Source organism: Papaver somniferum, unplaced genomic scaffold (assembly GCF_003573695.1).
Source record: "Papaver somniferum cultivar HN1 unplaced genomic scaffold, ASM357369v1 unplaced-scaffold_107, whole genome shotgun sequence".
Classification (NCBI taxonomy): Eukaryota; Viridiplantae; Streptophyta; class Magnoliopsida; order Ranunculales; family Papaveraceae; genus Papaver; species Papaver somniferum.
In genome coordinates, this window is record NW_020619603.1 from 11365513 (window position 1) to 11388423 (window position 22911).

A 22911-nucleotide genomic window follows, 5' to 3' on the forward strand; every position below is an offset into this window, starting at 1 on the left:
ATCCAATAAAATGGCGGACCTCAGCGAATCACGAGACTCGTCAAGTGCAGTAGCTACCAATCGCAGATTACCAAACTACAAGAGTTTTAAACAATTTCACATCTTCAGAACAATAAATCTTTGAAAATGGAGAAAAGATAATCATAAAACAGAGAGGAAATTAAATAAAATTTATCCACCTATTACATTCTGCTTTTTTTTCCTTGTATACGTTCAGGTCCACATATTACGAATAATGGCACTGCCGTCCTTCAAACAAACTGGGTTTTTCAGAGGAAGAGTACAGTAGTCAATGACCTGTCACAATTAACATTAGAAATTTATCCATAAGAACGTGTGCTGGATGATTCTAAGAAATGAAATCCAACTCAACACAGTAATTCCAGAACAATCAAATCAAAATATAGAAAAGACAAAAAAACCTCCAATTTAACGAAGTTCTGGTAACCAAAACGTACTTAAAAACCATCAAGAGTGGCTGGTCTATCACATGCATAAGTTAATACAACAACATCTTGCTAACTTTAATTCTTGACCAAGTGTAAATTGATACCTATCAAGGGCATCTACATTCCTATTACGTCAGCAGACAACAAACACTAGGTTAGCATATTTAGCAAAGAGTCTTCCTGTTGTGCTTCTCTCTCAACCATGCTTCTGCTTCCACACACTCCTTAATGACCTGCCACATTAAGTCGAGTTCTTTCCTAAGTGAGTTGCATACAAATATACAAACAGAAACTCATTTTTTTTCTATAAATGAAGGAAGCTCATATTTGGCTAATACTAATAAGTGGAAGTGCAATAATTAGGCATCGATAATGGGCAGAAATTGAAATAAAAATTACCTCCATAGCATTCAACAAAGCATTGAACAAAGTAGGAAGTGCTCTATTTGTAACAAACGCATCCCCTTCCACCGACAGATTCTCAAATCGCACTTCAATTTTAGGAATATCATTTCCAACCCTGGTATAACAAAACCGAAACCAATCAGTACCTTAAACAAACCTTATTTACAAGTGAAACTCCCTCAAACTGATTAACAAATTGAAACCCTTAAAACTGATTAACAAACTGAAACCCTTAAATCTGATTAACAAACTGAAACCCTAAATTCGAAATAACCCAAACCCTAAAACATATGACGAAAGACTTACACAGATGAAATACAAATGATGAAATCGAAACCCTAAACTCGATTAACAGATGATGAAATTCAAATTCTGAACTTGATTAACATATGTGATTCTACAGGGAAGAAGAAAGAAAGATAAGGAAGAGAAAATCTAACAGACAAAAAGAAGAAACATATACCTAAAGCTGAGATTCAAGATCAGTTCTTGAAATCTCCAACCCGATGAACCCTAAAATGAAATGGAAACAAAAAATGGTATCAGATGAAACCCAAAAATCTGATTTAACAGATGATAAAACCATAAAATCGAAAAATTGATGATGACTTATGCAGATCGAAACTAAAATCGAAACCTAAACTCGTTAATCTTACACAGTTCTTCAAAGATCAGAAGATTAACGAGTGTGGAGACGAGACGAGAGGAGAGAAGAAGAAAGAACAGGAGCAGAAGAGAGAAAAGAAAAAACTGAAAAAGAAATCTCGATTTGGCTAAGTGCTGAGATATCCTCAAAAGCACGCATGTGAATCGCACACGCATGGGAGGAAATATCCTCTGGTATAACTCATCGTGGGTGGAAACATAACGCCACACATGTGAATGGCAAACGCACATTTTGAAGGTGTTACCACCCAAGTGTGACCAAGCGTGTGACTTGCACGCGTATAAAAAAATTCGTAACGGCTTAGCCCTGTTACAAATTTTTAAGAAATTAGTAACGGCTTCCACCTGTTACGAATTTTTCGTAACGGCCATTTGTAACGGGAAATTCGTACGGCTCATAAGCCGTTACGAATTGTTGTTACTAATACGGGAATTTGGTGTAGTGCCTTTTCTTTCAAACTGTAACAATTACCCAACAATTATTACTGTTAGTATTTTCATGTAACACTGCTTTCTGTGACAGTGCGTTTTGTAACAATTACAACTGTTACAAACACGCTGCTTCATACCTTCTCTTCTATTTAATCAACTTTTGAGCAACAAACATGTATCTTGAGCAAGTGATTAACATGAGGAGCTAAACCCCCTTGCTGAGGCGACGGAGGAAGCCGTTTTTCCAATTATTATGTGGTAATTTCTATTTTTAATTATTTTTGCAATTTCTTATATGATTTTGTGCCTTGAATAAAAATTGTTTTAAGGACTAATAATTGAGCAGTTGTGGTTTCTTTTGATAGAGCATGCTTAGCCTAGGGTTCTTGATGTTTTATGCTTCAGATATACAATTGTTACTTTGAAAATCTACTTTTGCAATATTAGAATCACTTTAAACAGAAAATAATTGCATGATATTGATTAGATTGAATCACTGATAATTGGTTAATGGTGGAATCTTGAGTCTCGGTACATTTTATAATCTTGATAACAACTTTGATTGAGTTTTCTATTTTACTTTGAGTCTAAAATCGAATCTTCACAAGTCTGAGTGAACGACAATCTTATTTACCATTTCTACAATTATATCATTGGGCTATAAGGGAATAGATGCTCCAACTACTAGCAAAGAGGTAAATTTTGTCAAGGCTAGTGATGCTTCTCAACAAAAGGTTTTTACTGATGGAAAAAGTGAAATACCTTCACCAGACGTTAAGGTTAGAAAGATCAAAGTATATCAACCTCCAAAGTTAGCACTCACAGATCGAGGTAACAACATTCCTTATATTTGTCACTATTGCAGAAATAAAGGTCACCTGGAAAGGAGATGTCGTTTCCGTATAAGGAATGAGAAACTTCATGATGTTCTTGTTTGGGCATCATAAGAAGTTGTGAAATCAAGATCATATGTTAAGACTAATCCCTTTAACGCTACAGGTTGTAACTTTCCAACCTTTAGGCAAAGGAATCAATGTTGTGATAAAACTATATTTGCCTATAAACATCATACGAATCCTTTTCACAATCGTAATGGTTATCAAAAGGATAACTTCGTAAATACTAAGACAAGCTCCGATGCTTCCAATTGCAGAAAGACTAACTTGCAAAAGAATAGTCAATCCAATTCTCTTCCGAGAAATCTTGAAGAGAGTAATGAGAAGAAGGTTCTGGTTGTTCCTAAACGCACTCAGAAGTGGGTACCAAAGAAAGCCAATGATGCTTTGAGTGTGAAAAGGAATGATCTTCCAGAAAATTCCATGACTATGGAGAAGGCAGTATCCATGATGTTGGATGTTGATACATGAAAAATATTACCCCTCAGCCGGGATAGTGTGTCCCCAAAAGGGAGGAAAAACCCAACATAAAACATGGGAACTTGGGGACTAAATCCCAAGTCCACTAAGAAAGTATCCATAAGATGGAAAGGACAAGGGAGGAATTAATAGGAAAGAAGGAGGTTGTATTAGAAAAAGAATGACAATATCAGTAATTAAGGAGGTCTAGGACATGTGGGATGATATGATAACAAGAGGGGTTTTTGAAAAGTCTATATAAAGAGGCATATAGTACAATAGTGGGGATCCTTTTCTCTCTCTTTCTCTCTCTCTCCCTCTCCTCTTGGCAAGTTGGGTGTGTTGTGGCTAGGGCTTGTAGAACCAAAATAAAATTCACCCCTCAACATTTGGAGACCACATCCGGAGGCTCGTGCCTAGCCCAGCCACCCAATTCCCATAATATCCGGCGTCCCTCTTTTCTTACAATATCTCTTCCTTTCTAATCATTACACCCACTCACGCGCTCATACATTTTAGACGCGCAACCATTGTTTGCAAGACGCGTCTATGCCCAGCCGCTCATCTGTTTTACAATAACCTCTCTCTCTCTCTTACACCTGAAGACTTCTCCCCAACTCATCTCCCCGCGGTTACCTCTGCGCCCATCGCCACTGCCACCATTAACAAAAGCGCTTCTTTCTTCTCTCCGGCTGCACCAAATCAAACTAATACATGCTTAATCTATCCTTCAAGCAATCATTTCGACGAAAAGGAGTTCCGGCATCATCTTGAAAAAATCTTAAGTTGCAAAGAATCGAGATACTCCTGTTCTAACGAGCCTATGCAACAATGGAGATTAGGGAAGACATCACCAGCGAATGATTAAATCAACAAAGAGATAAGTTTAATTCCTCCTCCCCTTCGATAATCATCGTTCATTTTTTCTGCTGTGAAAAGAAATTTTTCAAAAAAATCATTTTAGGGTTTCAAAAATAAAAAACGAAGATCCTCAAATTGGTTTCAATTAGCTAATATGACTTAAAATCGGAATTTAAATTTGCAACAATCTATTTTTGTAATCATTTTAATGAGAAAATCTTGAAGAAATGCTTGTTCTATCACAAAATGTTGGATATTTTCAACAAACCCTTAGTTTGTAGGCGCTATACAGAGTTTCAGTGATCTTACTAGTAGAAATCCCATTATGGAAGAAGCCAACTCCTTCATTCATGATTAATTGTGATAATCAGGCTACTATTTATAAGGTCTCAAACAAGACTTATAATGGAAAGTCAAGACATGCTAGTCTTAGACATCAGATTGTAAGACAATTACTCAAAAGGGGATTAGTTGCAGTGAACTATATTGAATCGAAAAAGAACTTGGCAGATCCTTTTACGAAGTGTCTACCAAAGGATGTGTTTTCAATAAAGTGTAAGGAGATGGGATTCAGGTCTATGAGAAGTTCGATCACCAATAACGGAAACCCAACTTATATCTTGAAAAGATATACTAAGTTCAATGTGGTACTAACAAGTTATTGAAGTGGTTATGGTACACTAAACTAAAACTTCCGATTGTCCTTATAGTGTAGTGATTCTGCATGATCTTAGGGATGGATGAAAATCCTTAATAAGTCTAACTTTTATTACAAGGTATCTCGCAGAAACACATTCGAGAATTACTTATATGAGTATATGGAAATCAGGTCGTTTCCTATGAGAATAAGACCGTTCTCATAAAAGGACTCATGAATCCAGGAGAAAGCACGTGGCCATTAACGTGCGAGCTATAGAACACACTACTATCGGAATTCAATATGTGTGGAGGTTCCGATTTTATCACAAGGGGTACTTGGTTCAAGATTAAATTCACCATAGGACCTCGATAAATCTTTGAATATCTTGCACTAAGTGAAGGTTCAAACCCAAAAGGTAACTATCATTTATGTATTGGTTCCAAAGATGATGCTTTGTCTCATCTTAGCTTGAACTACGTTGGCTTGATCCCACTCGGGTACGTAGGTAGTCACTTGAGTGATGCAGCCATTCCAATTTCAAAACTTTTTATGCTTTGTTTTGGTTTTTTGAAAATAAGGGGAGAATGTTGGATATTTTCAACAAACCCTTAGTTTGTAGGCGCTATACAGAGTTTCGGTGATCGACAGTTAGAAAAACTGAACAGAAACATCGTTTTCCCAAACTGACACCATTGATGAAGAGATATCTATTCACTTTCATGTTGGAGATGAAGAGTCGTTTTCAACAGATGTTATACTCTCTATAAATTGCGTCTTTGTTTTCCATTCAAAACACATCAAAAACTCTCTCTGTTTTCTCTCTAATAAGCATCATCAGAATCAAAACCTGTGTGTTCTTGGTTAGGTCAAGGTTGTATAAGCTTTGAATCTAACATTGTTGTAGGGATTCATGTATCCTGGAGGCAATATTCATTGACCTATTTGTACTCGCCAATTCAATTGGGAAGGGTCGAATAACTGTCGAAAATAATCTATTTTTAGAGCCTTGAACCCAGAAGACAACATTCTTTTCTTCACCATGTTTTAGTGTCAATTTTCCAACACAAAATTCATCGCTACCATATGTACCTAACCTTGAATTTAAAAATTGATTGCGATTTGTAGTTAGCACATATACCTGATCAACACCCATCAAAAACTTTTTATTACAAAACGAATTGGAGTTTGTTGACATAATTAGAGTTTTCTGTCCTTAAAATTTAGATTCATTTGAGATTGCATTGGGTAATAAGACTCTGACCTCACTTTACTTCTGATTTTTATCTAATGTACGTTAAGACCGTGTTTAAAAGATTGTGATAGCGGGGACTGAAAAATTGCCTAGATTCTCGATTGTGCTGAAGTAATAGTGTTTAATTTCTAAACTTCAGTAACTCACTTAAGCTTGGCTCCATGTTTCAGAATTAGTTATAAAGTCTCTCGAATCTAGTCTTGATTGATCTTATGGTAGCATAAGGGGAGCAAGGAGTAATTGCAGACGTGATTTCCGAGTGTATGATCATTTGGAGCTGCGCCAATGGCTAAGATCTAACGAGTTTGTTCATTTCATTTGTGTGTAACAAGCTAAGTTTTCGATCCAATGGTTGAAAGATATTAGCTTGAATCTAATCAGGTTTTTATCTAACGCTGAATATTGAATTCTTTGTTACCAAGCTAAAATTGATTGCAAACCCTGATTTGAAAGACTATATAAGGGAGAACTCTAGCAACTGGGAAACCTAATCCCCACACCTCCTGTGTGATACTAGTTGTATAAGATAGAGTCGATTCCCCTTTAACCTTAGGTTTCTTCTCGAGACCCTGTAGGTTAACGACTTGAAGACTTCATTGGGATTGTGAAGCCAAACCGATACTACTTTATTGTAGTTGTGTGATTTGATCTTGTTGATTCTATCGTGTTGAGTACAATCGTAACGATTGGCTTGAGATTAATATCTCTGATAGGAAAGATATAAACGTAGTCACAAACATCTTCGTTTCATCGTTTGTGATTCCACAATATCTTCTTTCGTCGCATCGATTATGATTATTGTGAGGTGATTGATAATACTAGGCTTTTCTTCGGGAATATAAGTCCGGGTTATCAATTGGTTCATGTTCACCTTGATTTATCAAAAGACGGAAAAAAAACTCGTAGATATTTCTGTGGGAGACAGATTTATCTATTATCGTAGACTTTTTTGTGTGATACATATTTGTTTATTAAAGTCTTCGACTTTGGGTCGTAGCAACTCTTAGTTGTGGGTGAGATAATCTGTGACGGACCGTAAAATTACGCCTTTGGCGCGTTGCCCTGCAGCCCGTAACTCCATGATGCGCCATGATGATTACTACGATCCGGGCGTTAGAGTTTGGCAAATGCGCGTCCATATTCCCTTGCAAGCATGCTCGTGGAGCATGATGAAGCTAACTTAGCTTCCACACCGTTCCAACTTACATTTGTTCCGCGAAGGGTTTATTAAGAAAACATAAACTTTCCTAAAACGGCAAAAACGGCCTTTTGAGGCCCTAAACGATGGAATTTGGCTAAATTCTGGTGACCCTGTGGATCTATATATCTTGATCCTTGGGCCGTTTCCTATCAAAATAGACCTCTTGAGCTAAATTACGACACTCGAGGTTTTTCCTATGTCGAACGCCTTGATAGGAAGTATGAGCATCCAGTGAATGGAATGCAACTTACGCCTTGATAGGAAGTATGGAAAGGGGACCATATTGACATTCCTGCTTCACTATTCACCGCAATGATTGTGTGCAATGATTCTGCGTAGTGATTGTGCGCAACACTCCTTTGGCCAAACCTCTCTGGTCTGATGCACAATGATTGTGCATTACTCGTTCTGCCAGCCCTTTATGTCCTGATGCGCAATGATTGTGCGTAATGATTGCGCACAATGATTGCGTGTAATGATTGCGCAACACTCCTTTGGCCATCCCTCTCTGGCCTGATGCACAATGATTGTGCATTACTCGTTCTGCCAGACCTCTATGTCCTGATGCACAATGATTGCGCTGCAACGCTCAAAGCCACCTACCCAACTGGCATAATGCATCATAAATTATGCAAAACTGGCCCTGGGACAAACGCATCTTACTATGCAAGGGAAGATTTAATGAAGCTTCAATCTCGGGCCATGACGCATCTTGTGCATGCTCCATGCTAAAAACACGGGATGTTACATAATCTAAGGGAACCAAGTGCGTAGTATCCTGCTGGGATCAGAGAAGTAAGGAGCGCAACTGTACCTTGGATAAGTGTGAGATTGATTGGGGTTCAACTACAGTCCAGACCGAAGTTAGTTTGTCGTAGGCTAGTGTTTGTATGGGTTTAATATAGTGTGTCTTCAATCTGGACTAGGTCCCGGAGTTTTTCTGCATTTGCGGTTTCCTCGTTAATAAAACTTCTGGTGTCTATGTTATTTACTTTTTGCATTATATTTTGTTATATAATTGAAATATCACAGGTGTGCGTTTGAATCAATCAATTGGGAAATCCAATCTTTGGTTATTGATTGAAATTGATTAATACTTGAACATTGGTCTTTGGTACCGTTCAAGTGATTTCTCTCGTATTCAATTAGACTCGCAAATTTTTATATGCTTGAGTAAGTATTGAATCGAGAAAGAGAGATATACCACTTTGATATACTTTCATTAAGATTGAGTCTGACTGTCTAGTTGATTCTCTTAAAAGTATATTGGAGTTAGTCCATACAAATTGCTAACCGAAATATTGGGAGTGGTTGTTAGACCCCCGCTTTTTCACATTCTACATGAAAAAATGTCAGGAACTTGGGGACAACATCAACTCAAAAATACTGCAACGCATTGTTCAATTTATAAAACTGTGTTGTTTTTTGCAATTCAGATAAACAAACTGAATCGTGGACTTAAACCATGTGTTATGGCATTTTTGATAGCGTGTGGAATGGAGTAACCAACCTAAAAAATGTGCAAAATTATAGAGAAGATTTCTCGCAATCATATATACATATATAAGGATTGCTGGTTTTTTTCTTCAAATTGGTAATTTCATAAAAAATAAAAAAAATTAGGAGGTTAGTAACCCTTGATACAAAAAGAGTTGAGACATATAATGTATGGTTGTGAGGATCGTTCTTAGCATTAGATTTATCTACTGATAGCTTAAAATTAATACAAGTAGGAGGATTGCAATCCTAATTTAAAGTTCTACTCAAGTGTTTTGCTTCCTTGACCAAAATATTTGTTATATTATTTGCCGACCTGGGAACAAAAAGGAAACCAAGAAAGTTTGAGCAAAAACTGATTTTCTTTTTAACTTCCTTTATTATCGCTTGGTTTTTGCCATGTGATGGAAGTTTGAATATCATTTAGGTGATCCAAAAGATTTTTGTAGTCCCCTTCGATGCTGAAATTGCTGAAGTTGTTCTCCTTAGCCATTGAGCTGCTTCTAGCAGTCCTATTGCTTCTGTTTCTTCCGAGAATGTTGTTGTGCAAGATCCTGCTATTCCTTGTTCATATTCACCTGTAACTCTTCCTGTTACGCCTAAAATACAAACCTCTTTTACAGTTACGCCTAAAATTTCAAACTTCACACCAAAAATACAATTTTTTTCATACACGTGAAATGATTATCCTCGATAAAGCCTTCTTAATGCAATGCGAATCTACTTCACTTTTTCGCAACTTTAGCTATTGAGCATGGAAGCATTCACCTCACTTGCCAAACGAAGACTAAAGATCTTAGTCAAACGAAACTCATTCTTGATTTTTGAGCGGCTGAGGCACTTAGTTAACTTCTTACTGATAATATACAAGTACATACATATTGTATAGTTCTCTTTTTAAAGCATAGACATATTATATATGAGGGTGCAGACTCGTAAGTCTGATTTTAAGTGGTTTATATATTTTCGTTTGAATTCCGAAGGTTATTAGCGGGCTCATTGAATGATTTCAGAATGACAGTAGGATGGTAGCCTATAAAATCAAAATAAAAAAAGAGAAGAAAGGAAATTTAATGTAAACTTTCTTAAAAAAATTAAAGTTGGATCTAGGCGCAATTCAGCGCAGTTTTATAGTACAGGCTTGAGATCCCTTTGCTTGAGGAGGGAGGTGTTTTTCCATGTTGCGATAGAGAGATGGATGTTTTTGGTGATCATGCCCTATATTGTGCTTATGTGGTTGGCCTGAAGTTCAGACACGATCTTGTTCGAGATACTATTGCTGACATGTGTTTCTGTGGGGGTGCCCCATCAAAAAAAAAGGCGACTTTGGGTTTTCCACTCGAATGTTGGTTCAGCTTTAAGACAAGCAGACATCCTTGTTTATAATTGGGATAATAAGTGCGATGTGTGCTAGAATGTTACTGGTGAATCACCTTTTACAGGTGGAGGAATCCGTGCTTTCAAGCTTGGCAAGGATATTAGCAATGTTGTTGCTCGTAAAAACACTAAATATCTTGAGAAACACAAGGATCAGGGTTACAGTTTTAACACTCTTGCCCTTAGTACCTTGGATGAGGTAGTGATATCGTTAATTTTCTATAGAGGTTGCGGAACTACATGTCTAGTCATGACACGCATACTAAAGTGGAGAATTTTCTTTGTCACAGATTAGGGGTCGATATTCAAAAAGGGGTTGGTGCTCAGTTTGTAGCTAGGCTTCAACCTAATATTTTGTAATTCTTTCTTTTACTATCTTCTTTATTATATTAGACATGGAATATCATTTTTCTATTTTCTAAAACAAACTAACCAAAATGAGATTTGTTTATTAAGTAAGAACATACCTATGATTTAAAAAAAAATTTAAATAAAAAATGAAAAAATTAAAAACAAGTAAACAATAATGAAGTAAACAAATTAATCTTTTTAACAGCTCTTCTTAACTAGGAGTAGGAAGTAGGAGCGTATGCCTCTTGGTTGGACCTATCCAACCGGTCGTTTTTTATAAATCTTTCTTAAAAGAGCAAGCAAGTTCCTCAATGCGAGGTAGTGACCTTGAAAGGACCAGCAAACCTAGGATAAAGTGGGCACAATCCGTTTAGTCAGGGTCTACCTGTTAGTCATCGCCGGTTCTTAAAAGAGAAAAAATGATAGGCTTGTGCAAACCCAAGCCCAATTACGGACAATCCAGGCGGACCAAGCATGCCTAAACAGGAAAACAGAAGAACGATTTTTTGGGATCATGGTTTCTTTTTTGATAAAGATATTAGAAGTAAATCTAGGTCACCTCTTATCTAAATACTTATATTAATACCTAAATTATCCTCCTGATTAATTTTGGATGGTGATTAGTTAGTGTTAATAATAATTAGTGTAATGATTAGTGAGATGATTAAGTTAAAGATAATTAGTGAGATTACAAAATCAGATGTTTTTTTTAAAGAAGTAGAATTATTGAGAGAGTAAAGTTAGAGAAGATGAAGAAGGAAAACATGAAAAACGATGGATTTTACCAACCACAACCGGAGGAAGGGTATTTGGGTACCCAGGTATGCTTCAAACTTAGATAATGTTGGTTGAATTGCTCCAAACTTTCAAAAAAAATGAAATTTTTATATAGATTTGGGCCAGTTCGGTTACCATATGTCAAGAACATGTAACCGAACACACCTGAAAGTGTAGTTCGGTTACGTTTTCCAAACACGCAGGTTACCGAACTCGCTCGTTAATGGAGGTTTTGGTCGTACAGTGTAACGTTCGGTTACCTAGGATAAAATGGTAGGTAACCGAACTTTGAACTTAACAATTTATTTGGGTACATCTTGTGTGTTCAGTTAGGTCGCAAACTTCAACACAACCAAGTTCCCAACCGAACTGCAGGTTAAAAGTAACCTAGTGTTAGAAGTTCGGTTGGTTCGCAAACTTCAACATATTTTGCGAATCAACCGAACTGGGCTTATATATGCATATATGCAATTAGGCAAACGTTCGGTTACTACGAAATTTATTTCTTGGCGAATTAGGTAGAGTTCGGTTACGAAGTTTCAAAGGTAGAGTTCAGTTACAAAAAAAATGTGAAGTTTCAGCGTCTATTGGCTAAATTCGGTTACTTTGTAGCTTTAAAAGTTTTTGCGAACAAACCGAACTCTATTGGCTAAGTCCGGTTATTTTGGAACTCAACATAGTGGCCACAACAACACAGTTCGGTTAGACTGGATTTGTTTTTTTCGGTTCTAAGGGTGGAGTTCGGTTACTTTGTAGTTTTAATTTTTTTTTGCGAAACAACCGAACAGAGAGTTCGGTGACTTAGTTTTAAATCCAATAGAACCGAATTGTTCTTCGTGTTCTTCATTTTCAAGAAGTTCGGTTAGTAAACTAGGATTTTTTGGAAAATCGGCCTAACCGAACATTGCTCTGTAACTCCTATTAAAACCCTGTTTTGATGATTTCTATTCGATTGAAGCAATCAAAATCAAATTAAAGCGAAGGGTTTGTTGGAAAATACCTTCGGAGTGGTCCCATGGCAGAATCAGGTTGCGGTTATTGTCTTTTATACTCGATAAAGTTATTATATAACCGAACTTAATTGTGATTGCATTGATGTTACATTTCTTAAATAGGCGGTGGCGGTGGTAATCGGTGGTTGGTGGTGGTGATAATCGGAGGTGGTGGTGGTGGTAATCGGCGGCGGTAATCAGTGGTGGTGGTAATCAGCGGTGGTGGGCGGTGGTGGTAGTGATAATCGATGGTTGGTGGTGGTGATAATTGGTGGTGGTGGTGGTAATCGGCGGTGGTGGGCGGTGGTGGTTATATATATATATATACGTGGTTATTAGGTTGGTTTTAAATTAAATTAGGTTAAAGGTAGGTTAGTCATTTCAACGTTTTAGGACTCACTGTACGGAAGGTGGCCTAATAAAATGGTCCCCTAAAAAAAAAACCATGGTCCGTAAAAAAAATCATTCAAACAGAAACGGAATCTAGAGAATATCTAGAGCAGTAGTCCAGTTGTGGATTGCGCCCCATTGGTAGACCAGTCTTTTAAATTCAGTGATCAACCATTCCTTGGACTAATGATACAACATGCTTCACAAAGCAAAAACTGCCAACAAAATGTTGAGAAAAAAATGGAAAAACATACATGTAATGACAATGGAAAGTAAGATTACTGAAGTATGAAAAGATGCTATTGAAATCCTGAACTGACAACCATTCCTGTGGCTTTTAAGTGCACAATTCAAATTCCAGTCTAATTCCATTTTCCTTCACATTTCCGTCCATGATCATCGACCAACTTCTTCTCAGTTCCTGACATAACTGATTGAACCTTGTCAGAGATACTATTTTCTTCAAAATAGATGCAGCATTCTAACAGATAATTTTGCCATCACAATATTCATCTTTAGCATTTAAATACCAGAAGTAGTTTCCACAATCAACTAAGAAAACCCTAAGTTAGCTATTATTTGGTTCAAAATAGCAGCAATTCAGCATTAGGGTATCAACCAAATCAAATCCTAGATGAGCCAATTTAACAGAACTTCAAGGACAACAAAACATTTAAACAAATAAAACAGGATTCACCCTGAAAACGTCTCCAATAAGACTGAAATTTGATATTAACAGAAACTTGGTCCAAAGATAAAACTACAATAAGTGGCTGCAACAAGGTAAAATTCAATTTCCTAGAAAGGAAAATATATATTTATACTCCTAATTTGAGAATATAAAAACCTAAGCATAGAGTTGAATTGTTCACGACACTGCCAGATTCCAAAAGCCAAGTACTCAAACACATGCTACGTCTTCTAACCACGGCACAATATAAGAGACAGTTACCAAGACTTCACCCTTAAGGAGAATTACAAAATATTGAGGGAGAGATAGAGAGAACCTTCACGCCGTCTCACTAGCGTGATCTCTTGTTGGTGCAAGCTGGACATTTGTATTGCTTGATATGTTCAGCCCTAGCTGGGGTTATCTTCACACATTTCCCATGGAACCACACCTCACAGATGTCACAGCAGATCCAGAACTCATCTGATGCATAGTTCTCACCACATGCCCCACACAAAGTATCCCCATGCTCATCCTCTTCGTCATCATCCTCTTCCTCTATATCTTCTTTTGGAGGCGCTGGCTTGGAGTACTTGGCTGGTGGGTCGGCCATTCGCTGCTGCAGTTGTCAAAACAAACAAAGAAACGTGAGTGCTTGAACAAACGAAGAACTTTTGCAAGACCAACCTCAAGGTTGTAACTATAAATTCATAAATTTCGGGAATTGCAGCAAACAATAAAGCATTATCTCCAACATCCATGGAATGTAACAATTTTCAAGTACATGGAGTATTTAAGTTGCATGTAGTATGAACTAGAGTAAAGTCTAATAGCTTAACTTTTGAAATCAAACAATTAGATAGGTAATTGAAACTGAGGAGTTTTACCATTTTTGGAACGGGCTTAGATTTGTTGCTGCTGTGATTTGAAATTGAAGATTTCTCCTTTACTTGTTTCTTTACAGCTCCAGTAACAACTTCAAATATTGTTGGAAGATCATTCATCATGCTAAATAAACGCTTCCTGCACCGCAAATACAAACGCCGAGTTCAGTAAGTTCACAAATATATGTTACCAGCATTCAAAGGTGAAAAGAGCAGGGAATAAAACACATTGGATACGCATAAAAATTAGGAAAATTCACAAAAGCTTTCCACATCAGAATGATCTCACAGGGGCATATATATACTGACTAGACACTGGCTCTTAGAAACTATAATTATTTCAAGTTCTGGCCATAAGTTAATGCTGCAGAATGACAAGTCAAACTGAATGGCACTTCAACATCCACAGAATTACCATCAAGAACCAAACAGGACATTTCAAATCTATCTGAATATCATCAAAGTAAGCACACGACTAACACTCCACGGAACATAAAACACACGAACACAAATGTAATGACTGAAATGTCGAAAGAAACTGCAACAACCCAATGACATTAACTAATATACGGAACATTAACAACCCAACAACCCAAAGGAAACTCATAAAGCATCAAAGCTTCCAATGACATCGACATGTATAAGTAACTAATATACAGAACTAGGTAAAAAAAAAATCATCACAAGAAATAACCATGTATAAGAACCACCAAATTACTATGAAGAACCAAACTGATCATCTGAATAAATTCATCAAAGTAAGCACACGACTAACACTCCATGAAACACCAAACACAAAAGAACGAATGTCATGATTGAAAACTCGAAAACGTACTGCAACTCAAATGATTACAGCACAATAGGAAACACATAAAGCCTCAGAGCCACCTATGACGAAGACATGTATAAGTAATAGAAAAATCACCACAAGGAATGAAAATGTACAAGTGACATATGCACAACCGAACACAGTTTGTAGCTGAGAGCCTGTTATTCGTAGAATAAATATAACTCAGATTAAACATGTACCAAACAGTGCTGAAGATATCCACATTCAAGTATACCTCTCGTTTTTGTCAAATCCAAATCTGGCCCCGAAATAGAAAGCAACAGCAAGAAGCCATGCATCACTGTGCACTGCAACCAAAGCTATCCAGTCTTTTTCTTGCATACCGTCCCTAGCAAAGTTAATGCCTAATGCAGGTTCTGGGAGTTCTGGGGGGACTTCTTCAGCAGGTAAATTGACCTCCCACTGCTCGCTGGGAAACCCATACAAGCACAAGTTTTCCTTTTCTGTAAAATAAATAATCAAATGAATTAAACAGAATGAGCATTCATTGTATACAAAATAAGTGAAAGCAAGAGGAAACGAAAGAGAAATTCACACATTAAGAAGAGTCTAGAAACATAGCTTTAAATTTTCCATACATTTAGTCAAGTGATATGACCAACCCTAGGGCGGAAAGATCAAGATAACCATAAATCAATGCACCAATAGATGTAAAATCCATAAATCATCTTATTTACCTCATATTAAGAAAGTAGTGGTTCAAGTGACATGACTGCGCTAAACCAATGAGGTAAAATATTAAATGATTTGAAGGCTCCATCAAACATATATAAACAAATAAAGGTACAGATTAATCAGATGTAGATGCCTAGTGTGACAATAGAAGAACTGTGTTCGAACCACTTCAAGACGATCAGTGAGCATTCACGAGTATACATTTAAATCGTCTTTCACTACCACTAAGCTAAAACCGCATTTCCACTGATGCTGGTTAATCCAGCGAGTACCATGTCAAGCTTTTCCTAAGAAGTCATTACTTTGTTCACCAACAACACGAAGTCTAATGAAAATAAACCTCTGTTCGACTTGGCTAGTATGGCATATTATCCTTCCTCATTGTTGTGCAACCAGAAAAGAAAGGCATTACAATCTCCAACTCAACTTATAACTGCAATCTTATCAACAAAAAGAGAAATTCACACTTATAAAAAAGCAACAACTAACAGTAGACCTCCAACATTAGAGGCAACCTGAAGCTAACCCACATTATTGCCCCCTGTAGAACATAAGCTCACCGATCACTTCACCAACAATTCCAGCTTAACAGGATCAATAAACCCCAGAATTTGACTACAACAACCCAATTTTCCAGAATTTAACTACTAGAACCATATGTATACGAGCATTCCTCAGTATCAAAACCCATTATCTCAGACTAATACAGGATACCATCACTCATTTTCAAAACCCCACAAAATCAACAAAAAATTCCTCTACAAATACAAACATTCTTTGTTAGAAACTAAACCAAATTCCATTTTATAAACATCAATTTCAACACACCATTATCTAAGGCTCTGAAACACCACAGAATTAACTAAAAAATCCTCTTCAAACACTAAGCCAAATTCCATCTTCTAAACAGGAAAATTCAGTCAGCTCATCAAATCAGTAAACAAAAAATCCAGAAAATCAAAACCCTAACCAGTAAAAACCCCAAATCAACACTAATCTAATAATCTTACACATTTGATAACTAAGAATTTAAAAAATCCAACAACAAAAAAAAAAAAAAAAAAAAAAAAAAAAAAAAAAAAAAAAAAAAAAAAATCAAAGATGGTGTAAATAGAAAGAGAGACAAAGAGAACGAGAAGAAAAATCCTCACCAGGATCGCACTGCGTGAAAAATTCTTCCACATCTACACCACACAAAACAGAAACAAACATTAGAACAAAAACCCATAAACCCTAAAATTCAAACAAAATCAAAAAAATCAAAATTAAAATCAAACAAGAAATTGAAGATGAGTAAAACGAGAAAAGAAAGTCAAACACTAACCAGAAGTAAGAGCTTTAATCATCCCAGCTCTTCTACCTTTAAAATCTCTAAAAACTTCTTCAACTGTTCTTGGATTATACTGTCCACCATTTCCATCCATCTCTTCTCTCTTCAAAATTCCGGAAAGTCAATTACCTGACAACCAAATTACCACTACTACTTTTGAGAACAACGGAGATGAAATTCCGGCAAGTGAGAAACCGGAATCCGGATTCTGGAGAGAAACCCTTGTTTGACAGCCACCAACACTAATGAGGGAGGAGGAGGTGGAGGAATTTTTGTTTTTATATTTATTTATTATATTATTATAAAGTTAACTTGATAGATAAATTTTTTTCAAGATCTGTTTTTGAACCGTTGATTTTTAAGATTCTCTGCTTTGGAATAACATCGACGGTTGGGAAGGTAGGAATTGGAGACGAGTCGTATTTGTGGCTGGTGTTTTAGTATTATCACTATTACTGTGATTTTGAAATTGCTTTTTGGTGGGACCGACTTCAGATTGCCACGTGGTTTTGGGGCCCACATGAGGTTTTGATGTGTTTGCAACCGTTTTGATTTTTTTCAAATTTTGAGATCATTTAGATGTGTTTCACTGTAGATGAGGATAGCTAAGTTTGATGGGGAGATGTAAATTGGATTTGGCAAGGTGCAAAATCTGATGATGATCATGATGTGGGACCATGAAAGTTTGGATTTTGATTGGTTGAAAATGTGGGGTCACTGTAAAGAGAATTTTGATTGGTTACTCAGTTATGATGATGATGAGCATCATTGATTTCAACGGTTATACTCAGTGTAGTCAATATCTGCCGTATCGGCCGATATATCGGTGATATTTCGGATATCGGCCTCGGAGCTGTAGGATAAGCATTGTATCGGCGATACGATATCTTGGCGATAATATCGTTCGATATTAACCGTATCGGCCAATATACCGGGAATATTTCGTGATCCTATTTTTCTTGATGAGCATGATGAAAATGATGAATGCTTGGATCCGAACTTGGAAGGCTTGGCGGTAGAAGGTGATAATGTAACTTTGGATGATTTGCAAGATATTCTTGGTGAAGAAAGTTGGCCAATTGGTAGTAGAGGTGCATGTAGTTCTCGAAGTAAGTCTACTTACCCAACCGACTCTGAATATGATGGATATGATACTGATCAATTGATGCTAGACACAGATTATGAACTACTTGATGGAGCTAATGGAGTTACTGAAAATGATGATATCAATAGTGGCTCGTATGATTTTGAATAAGACTGTAATATCCTTGTTTAATTACCATTTTAGGTAGTGAACTTTAAAGTTGTTGAAGTTACTCTCCTGTTTTTGGTTTGAACTTTTAACTTGCTTAATTACCATTTTAGGCAGTAAACTTTTAAGTTGTTGAAGTTACTCTCCTGTTTCTAGTTAGAACTTGTTTATTTATCATTTTAGGTAGTGAACTTTAAAATTATTGAAGTTACTCTTGTGTTTTTTGATAAAATTGATGGTAGCTATAAAATTATAGTCTCTAAATTTGGAACCGATATTATACCGATAATATCCCCAATATAAAGTCGTACCAGTGTATCGGTCCTGGCCGAGATAAACCGATATCCGATGTTAACTACATTGGTTATACTATGTTTTAATGGGACCCAAAAGTGATGATAATCACGAGACATTCGTAACTGATTGGATGAGATTTAATTGCATTACAGCCGTGAAAGTCAGAAGCAAAAATAGTTTGCTGGGTATCTAATTGCATTTCAGTATCGAAAGTCAGAAGCAAAAACAGTCTTTAGGGCATCTAATTACATTTCGGTAGCGAAAGTCAGAAGTAAAAATAGTTTGCAGGGTATCGGCTTTGCTATGAAATCGCATTTCAGTATCGAAAGTCAGAAGCAAAAACAATCTTTAGGGCATCTAATTACATTTCGGTAGCGAAAGTCAGAAGCAAAAATAGTTTGCAGGGTATCGGCTTTGCTATGAAATCTTCAGGGTATCATCGGGTTTGCATCTATTGCATTTCAGTAGCAAAAGTCAGAAGCATAAACAGTTTGCAGGGCGGCTTTGCCCTGAAATCTTCAGGGTATCAGCTTTGCTATGAAATCTTGACGGCCTGACCGTTGGGTCTCTGGATTGGTATCAGCCATAGTAAAGCTGATACCATCTTTAGCAATCAGATTTTTTTTTTGTCTAGAAATCATTCTAAAAAAATTGAGTTTCGTAAAGTTTTTGAAATTGTGTATCTGAACGCCTATTTTGGTATATCAATTTGTCAGGCCAAACAGGGTAACAACATATCTCGGAAGAGACATTCAAGAAATGCATTTCAACGCACGTTTTCAGTTTATGCTTTATTAAATGACATCAATTTATAGTATTGGTTCTCAATCCAAAGATAACTGTAGTGTATTTGACAATTCAAGCAACAATCACTGCAAGCATCCCTGTAGAGATATGGAGGAACAAAAGACAAACCGGAAATTGGCACCAGAAAGAAGGGACGAAAAGTGAGGAAACAGATTCCTCAGAGCTTAAGCATCCCTGTGTAGAACAGTACTGCCCAAAGAATGCGAGAACAATAGTGGTGAACCTCCTCAATTCTATTGGTTATATCACTTATCAGAACTGAACTTTCCTGACACTTGAAACAGCAGAAGAGAAGTACTAGTGCAGAAGAATTAATTTGCATTATCTAAACTTACTGACAGTGGCATGCATACTAAATGAACCAATATTAAAATCTACTTATGCTTGGCAGTAAAATCAGAAGCATCATGTATCCTCCAGTGAACCACTTTAGGAGGGGTAATGGACCCCTGCCTAGGTTAGGATGGATGTGAATGGTTCTGCAATCTGCATCCAAATGAGAAGATAAAATAGAGATTTATGACATAAAAGGAGCACAGTCCTCAGAGGTATATTTGCATTTCAGCACAAAGGTATTTGCTCATTCAAAAATACCTCTGCAGTTAACGACAAGTAAACTATAAAGCAACAGTGTATAACTTTCGCCTGCATTTGGATAGCTCCTCATCATACAATTGCAAGAAGGCGTAGAAAAGCGGTTAAATCCGATTTTACTTTTACACTAGCAGTAAAGATTAATCATTCACAATTTTTCATATCAGAAACTACCAACTATAAATGATGATCACAAGAACTCTACTTAAACATAACCTGTATATATGCAAAGATCTATCAGCAAAATTCGCAAAGCACATATCTACCAAAACAGCAGCACTCGACCTCTCTTAAAAACTGGAAAAGTTCAAAATAGTGATAGTATTAAGTGTAGAGCCATTTAATCATTCCCGTCATAACCAGCTACACCTAAATTTTTAGGAGTAACAGATTCAACACTTCATTTTATACCCTTCTGCTTATGAAAGTAGAAAGTAGAGTTAAAAATGACACACTAGGAGACCTTACACCCTGCCTGTTTTTGTATAAACCCTTACAGTAGTTATATCTAAGTGTTACTTTATAGCTGAGAATGAATCTTAAGTTTATTTGCAGGTAATTGCAGTATCAAACTCATGCAACATGTGTTTTCTTACAGTATAAGACATCCAAGCCATAAATTATACAATCAGTTTATCTAGAGTGATACAAAGTTCAGTTTGGTGTACCATAACGAGTAGAAAATATGTTTCCAGAAGAAACTACTCATGAACAGAATAAATGTGATTTCATTAGGATGTTTCAGACAAGAAACAATATCCAATTAGAACTCAAACATTAAATGAAAATTGCTCGGCCCGGGGCAAATGAGAATGAAGGTGTTGAATATCAGTTTTATGTTAGCAAGAGCATATGTTCCGCTTAAGCATGCCTAGACCATTACTGAGATTTTCCCAGTGAACTAATGGGAAGACCATTATAAACAACACAAAGAAATCACTTGGTTTTTTAAATCTCGCGACAACAAAAGCAAAGTACATTTGGCTCATCTATCACCTCCTAAATTAGGAAGGTCGGAAATATTTTCAGAGTATTCAGAGCACCTCTTATTAACAAACAAACTAAAGAGCTAGAACAACAAAGAAAAGCCTAAGCAGAAAATCCACTACAAGAAATTCTACTACGATTAAATCTCTATAAAAATGCAGGAAAAATGAAGAAGCATTAGTAACTCATAAACCAAACTAACCAGCATCGAGCCGATAACGAGGAAAACTGCTTGCTTATTTGAAGTTACTCTGCCTAGCAAGCTTGGTCCATTCGGTGTGGAATGCCCCAGGACGATCAATGCGCTCGTAAGTGTGTGCACCAAACAAATCTCTCTGTGCTTGAACAAGATTAGCTGGCAATCTTGCACGCCTGTAAGTATCAAAGTAAGCGAGACTAGCGCACATTCCAGGAGTACTAATTCCAGCTTGAACAGCCAAACCAACAACTCTCCTCCACGCGGCTTGTCTCTGCACCATTTCCTTTGCGAATTCAGGATCAACAACCAAACTTGCCAGTTGTGGGTTTCTCTGGTAGGCTTGTTTAATCCTATCCAAAAACACAGCTCTAATGATACACCCGCCTTTCCAAATCCTAGCCATTTCACCCAAATCCAAACCCCAACCTTTCTCATTACTCTTTGCTCTCAGCAAATTCATACCTTGAGCATAACTACAAATCTTCGAAGCATACAACGCTTGTCTCACATCATCAATCAGTCTCTTCTTATCGATCCCCGACCTGACTGGTCCAACCTGATCAACCATACCAGCTTCCTTCAAAATCGCCTCCGCATTCTCCCTCTCCTCTTTCAACCCACTCAAATATCTACAGTCCAACGAAGCAGCAATCGTTGGTGCAGCAACAGACAACTCTGCCGCTTGCTGAACAGTCCACTTCCCAGTCCCTTTCATCCCAGTCTTATCCAATATCTTATCAACCAACTCCCCCTCACTCAAATCATCCTTGACTTTAAAAATATCTGCAGTAATCTCAACCAAAAAGCTCTCCAACTCCCCCTTATTCCACTCATCGAAAATCCTCGCCAACTCCTCATTACTCAACCCACCAACATTCTTCAACACATCATACGCCTCACTAATCAACTGCATATCACCATACTCAATCCCATTATGCACCATCTTAACAAAATTCCCCGACCCACCTTCGCCAATATACGTAACACACGGTCCGTCCTCCACCTGCGCGGCAACCTTCTTCACAATCTCCTCAATATTCTTATACGCCGTCAAACTCCCACCAGGCATCATACTGGGTCCATTCCTCGCACCCTCTTCACCACCACTGACACCCATCCCCAAATACAAAATCCCCTTCTGTTCGGTCTCCCGAATCCGACGCTCAGTGTTCTCGTACCATTCGTTACCACCATCAATAATCGTATCCCCTTCCTCCATGTACTCCGATAAAGTCGATATGGTCTGATCCACCGGAGTACCGGCTTTGACTAAAATGATAACAGATCTAGGTTTTTGCAAAGATAATACGAAATCACGAGGCGAGTAATGACCTGTTAGTGGAAGATCTCCTTCTGATTTTGCTCGTTCGATTGTTTCGTCGACTTTGGAGGTGGTTCGGTTGTAGACTGAGATTGGGAACCCTTTTTCTGCTATGTTGAGTGCTAGGTTTTGGCCCATTACTGCTAGACCTGCTAGTCCGATTCGTGATAATCCTGCTGATGCTTCCATTTTTAGAGATGGAATCAGGAAATCGGAGATGAAATCAAGAAATGGACAATTGAGAAATGGAGATTTGGGTAAAGAGAGTGATTTTGGAGAGGGGATTAGGGGAAGAGATTTATTGGGGTTTTGATTGGGCGAGAGACGGACTCATCGAGGGAGTGAAAGGTCAGTGTGGTTGGAAAGGGTAGTCGTCGTTGGTTGGTTTCCATGGCTCTAT

At 37.3% G+C, this 22911-nt stretch overlaps 2 protein-coding genes across 2 annotated transcripts; both read right to left on the reverse strand.

Moving 5' to 3' along the window:
* Nucleotides 1-13317: 13317 nt before the first annotated feature.
* On the reverse strand, nt 13318-17309 carry LOC113328172 (PHD finger protein ALFIN-LIKE 4-like). The gene is made up of 5 exons (XM_026575260.1): nt 17049-17309; nt 16876-16908; nt 15264-15492; nt 14203-14338; nt 13318-13934 (listed from the first exon to the last, which is right to left on the reverse strand). Exons 1-5 carry the CDS (start codon nt 17146-17148, stop codon nt 13668-13670), a joined length of 765 nt encoding a protein of 254 aa, XP_026431045.1. The 5' UTR covers nt 17149-17309; the 3' UTR covers nt 13318-13667.
* Nucleotides 17310-20743: 3434 nt separating this feature from the next.
* Nucleotides 20744-22880, reverse strand: LOC113328170 (6-phosphogluconate dehydrogenase, decarboxylating 2, chloroplastic). Its single transcript, XM_026575259.1, has one exon. The coding sequence runs from the start codon at nt 22698-22700 to the stop codon at nt 21228-21230; it is 1473 nt and encodes a 490-aa protein (XP_026431044.1). The 5' UTR covers nt 22701-22880; the 3' UTR covers nt 20744-21227.
* Nucleotides 22881-22911: the final 31 nt, after the last annotated feature.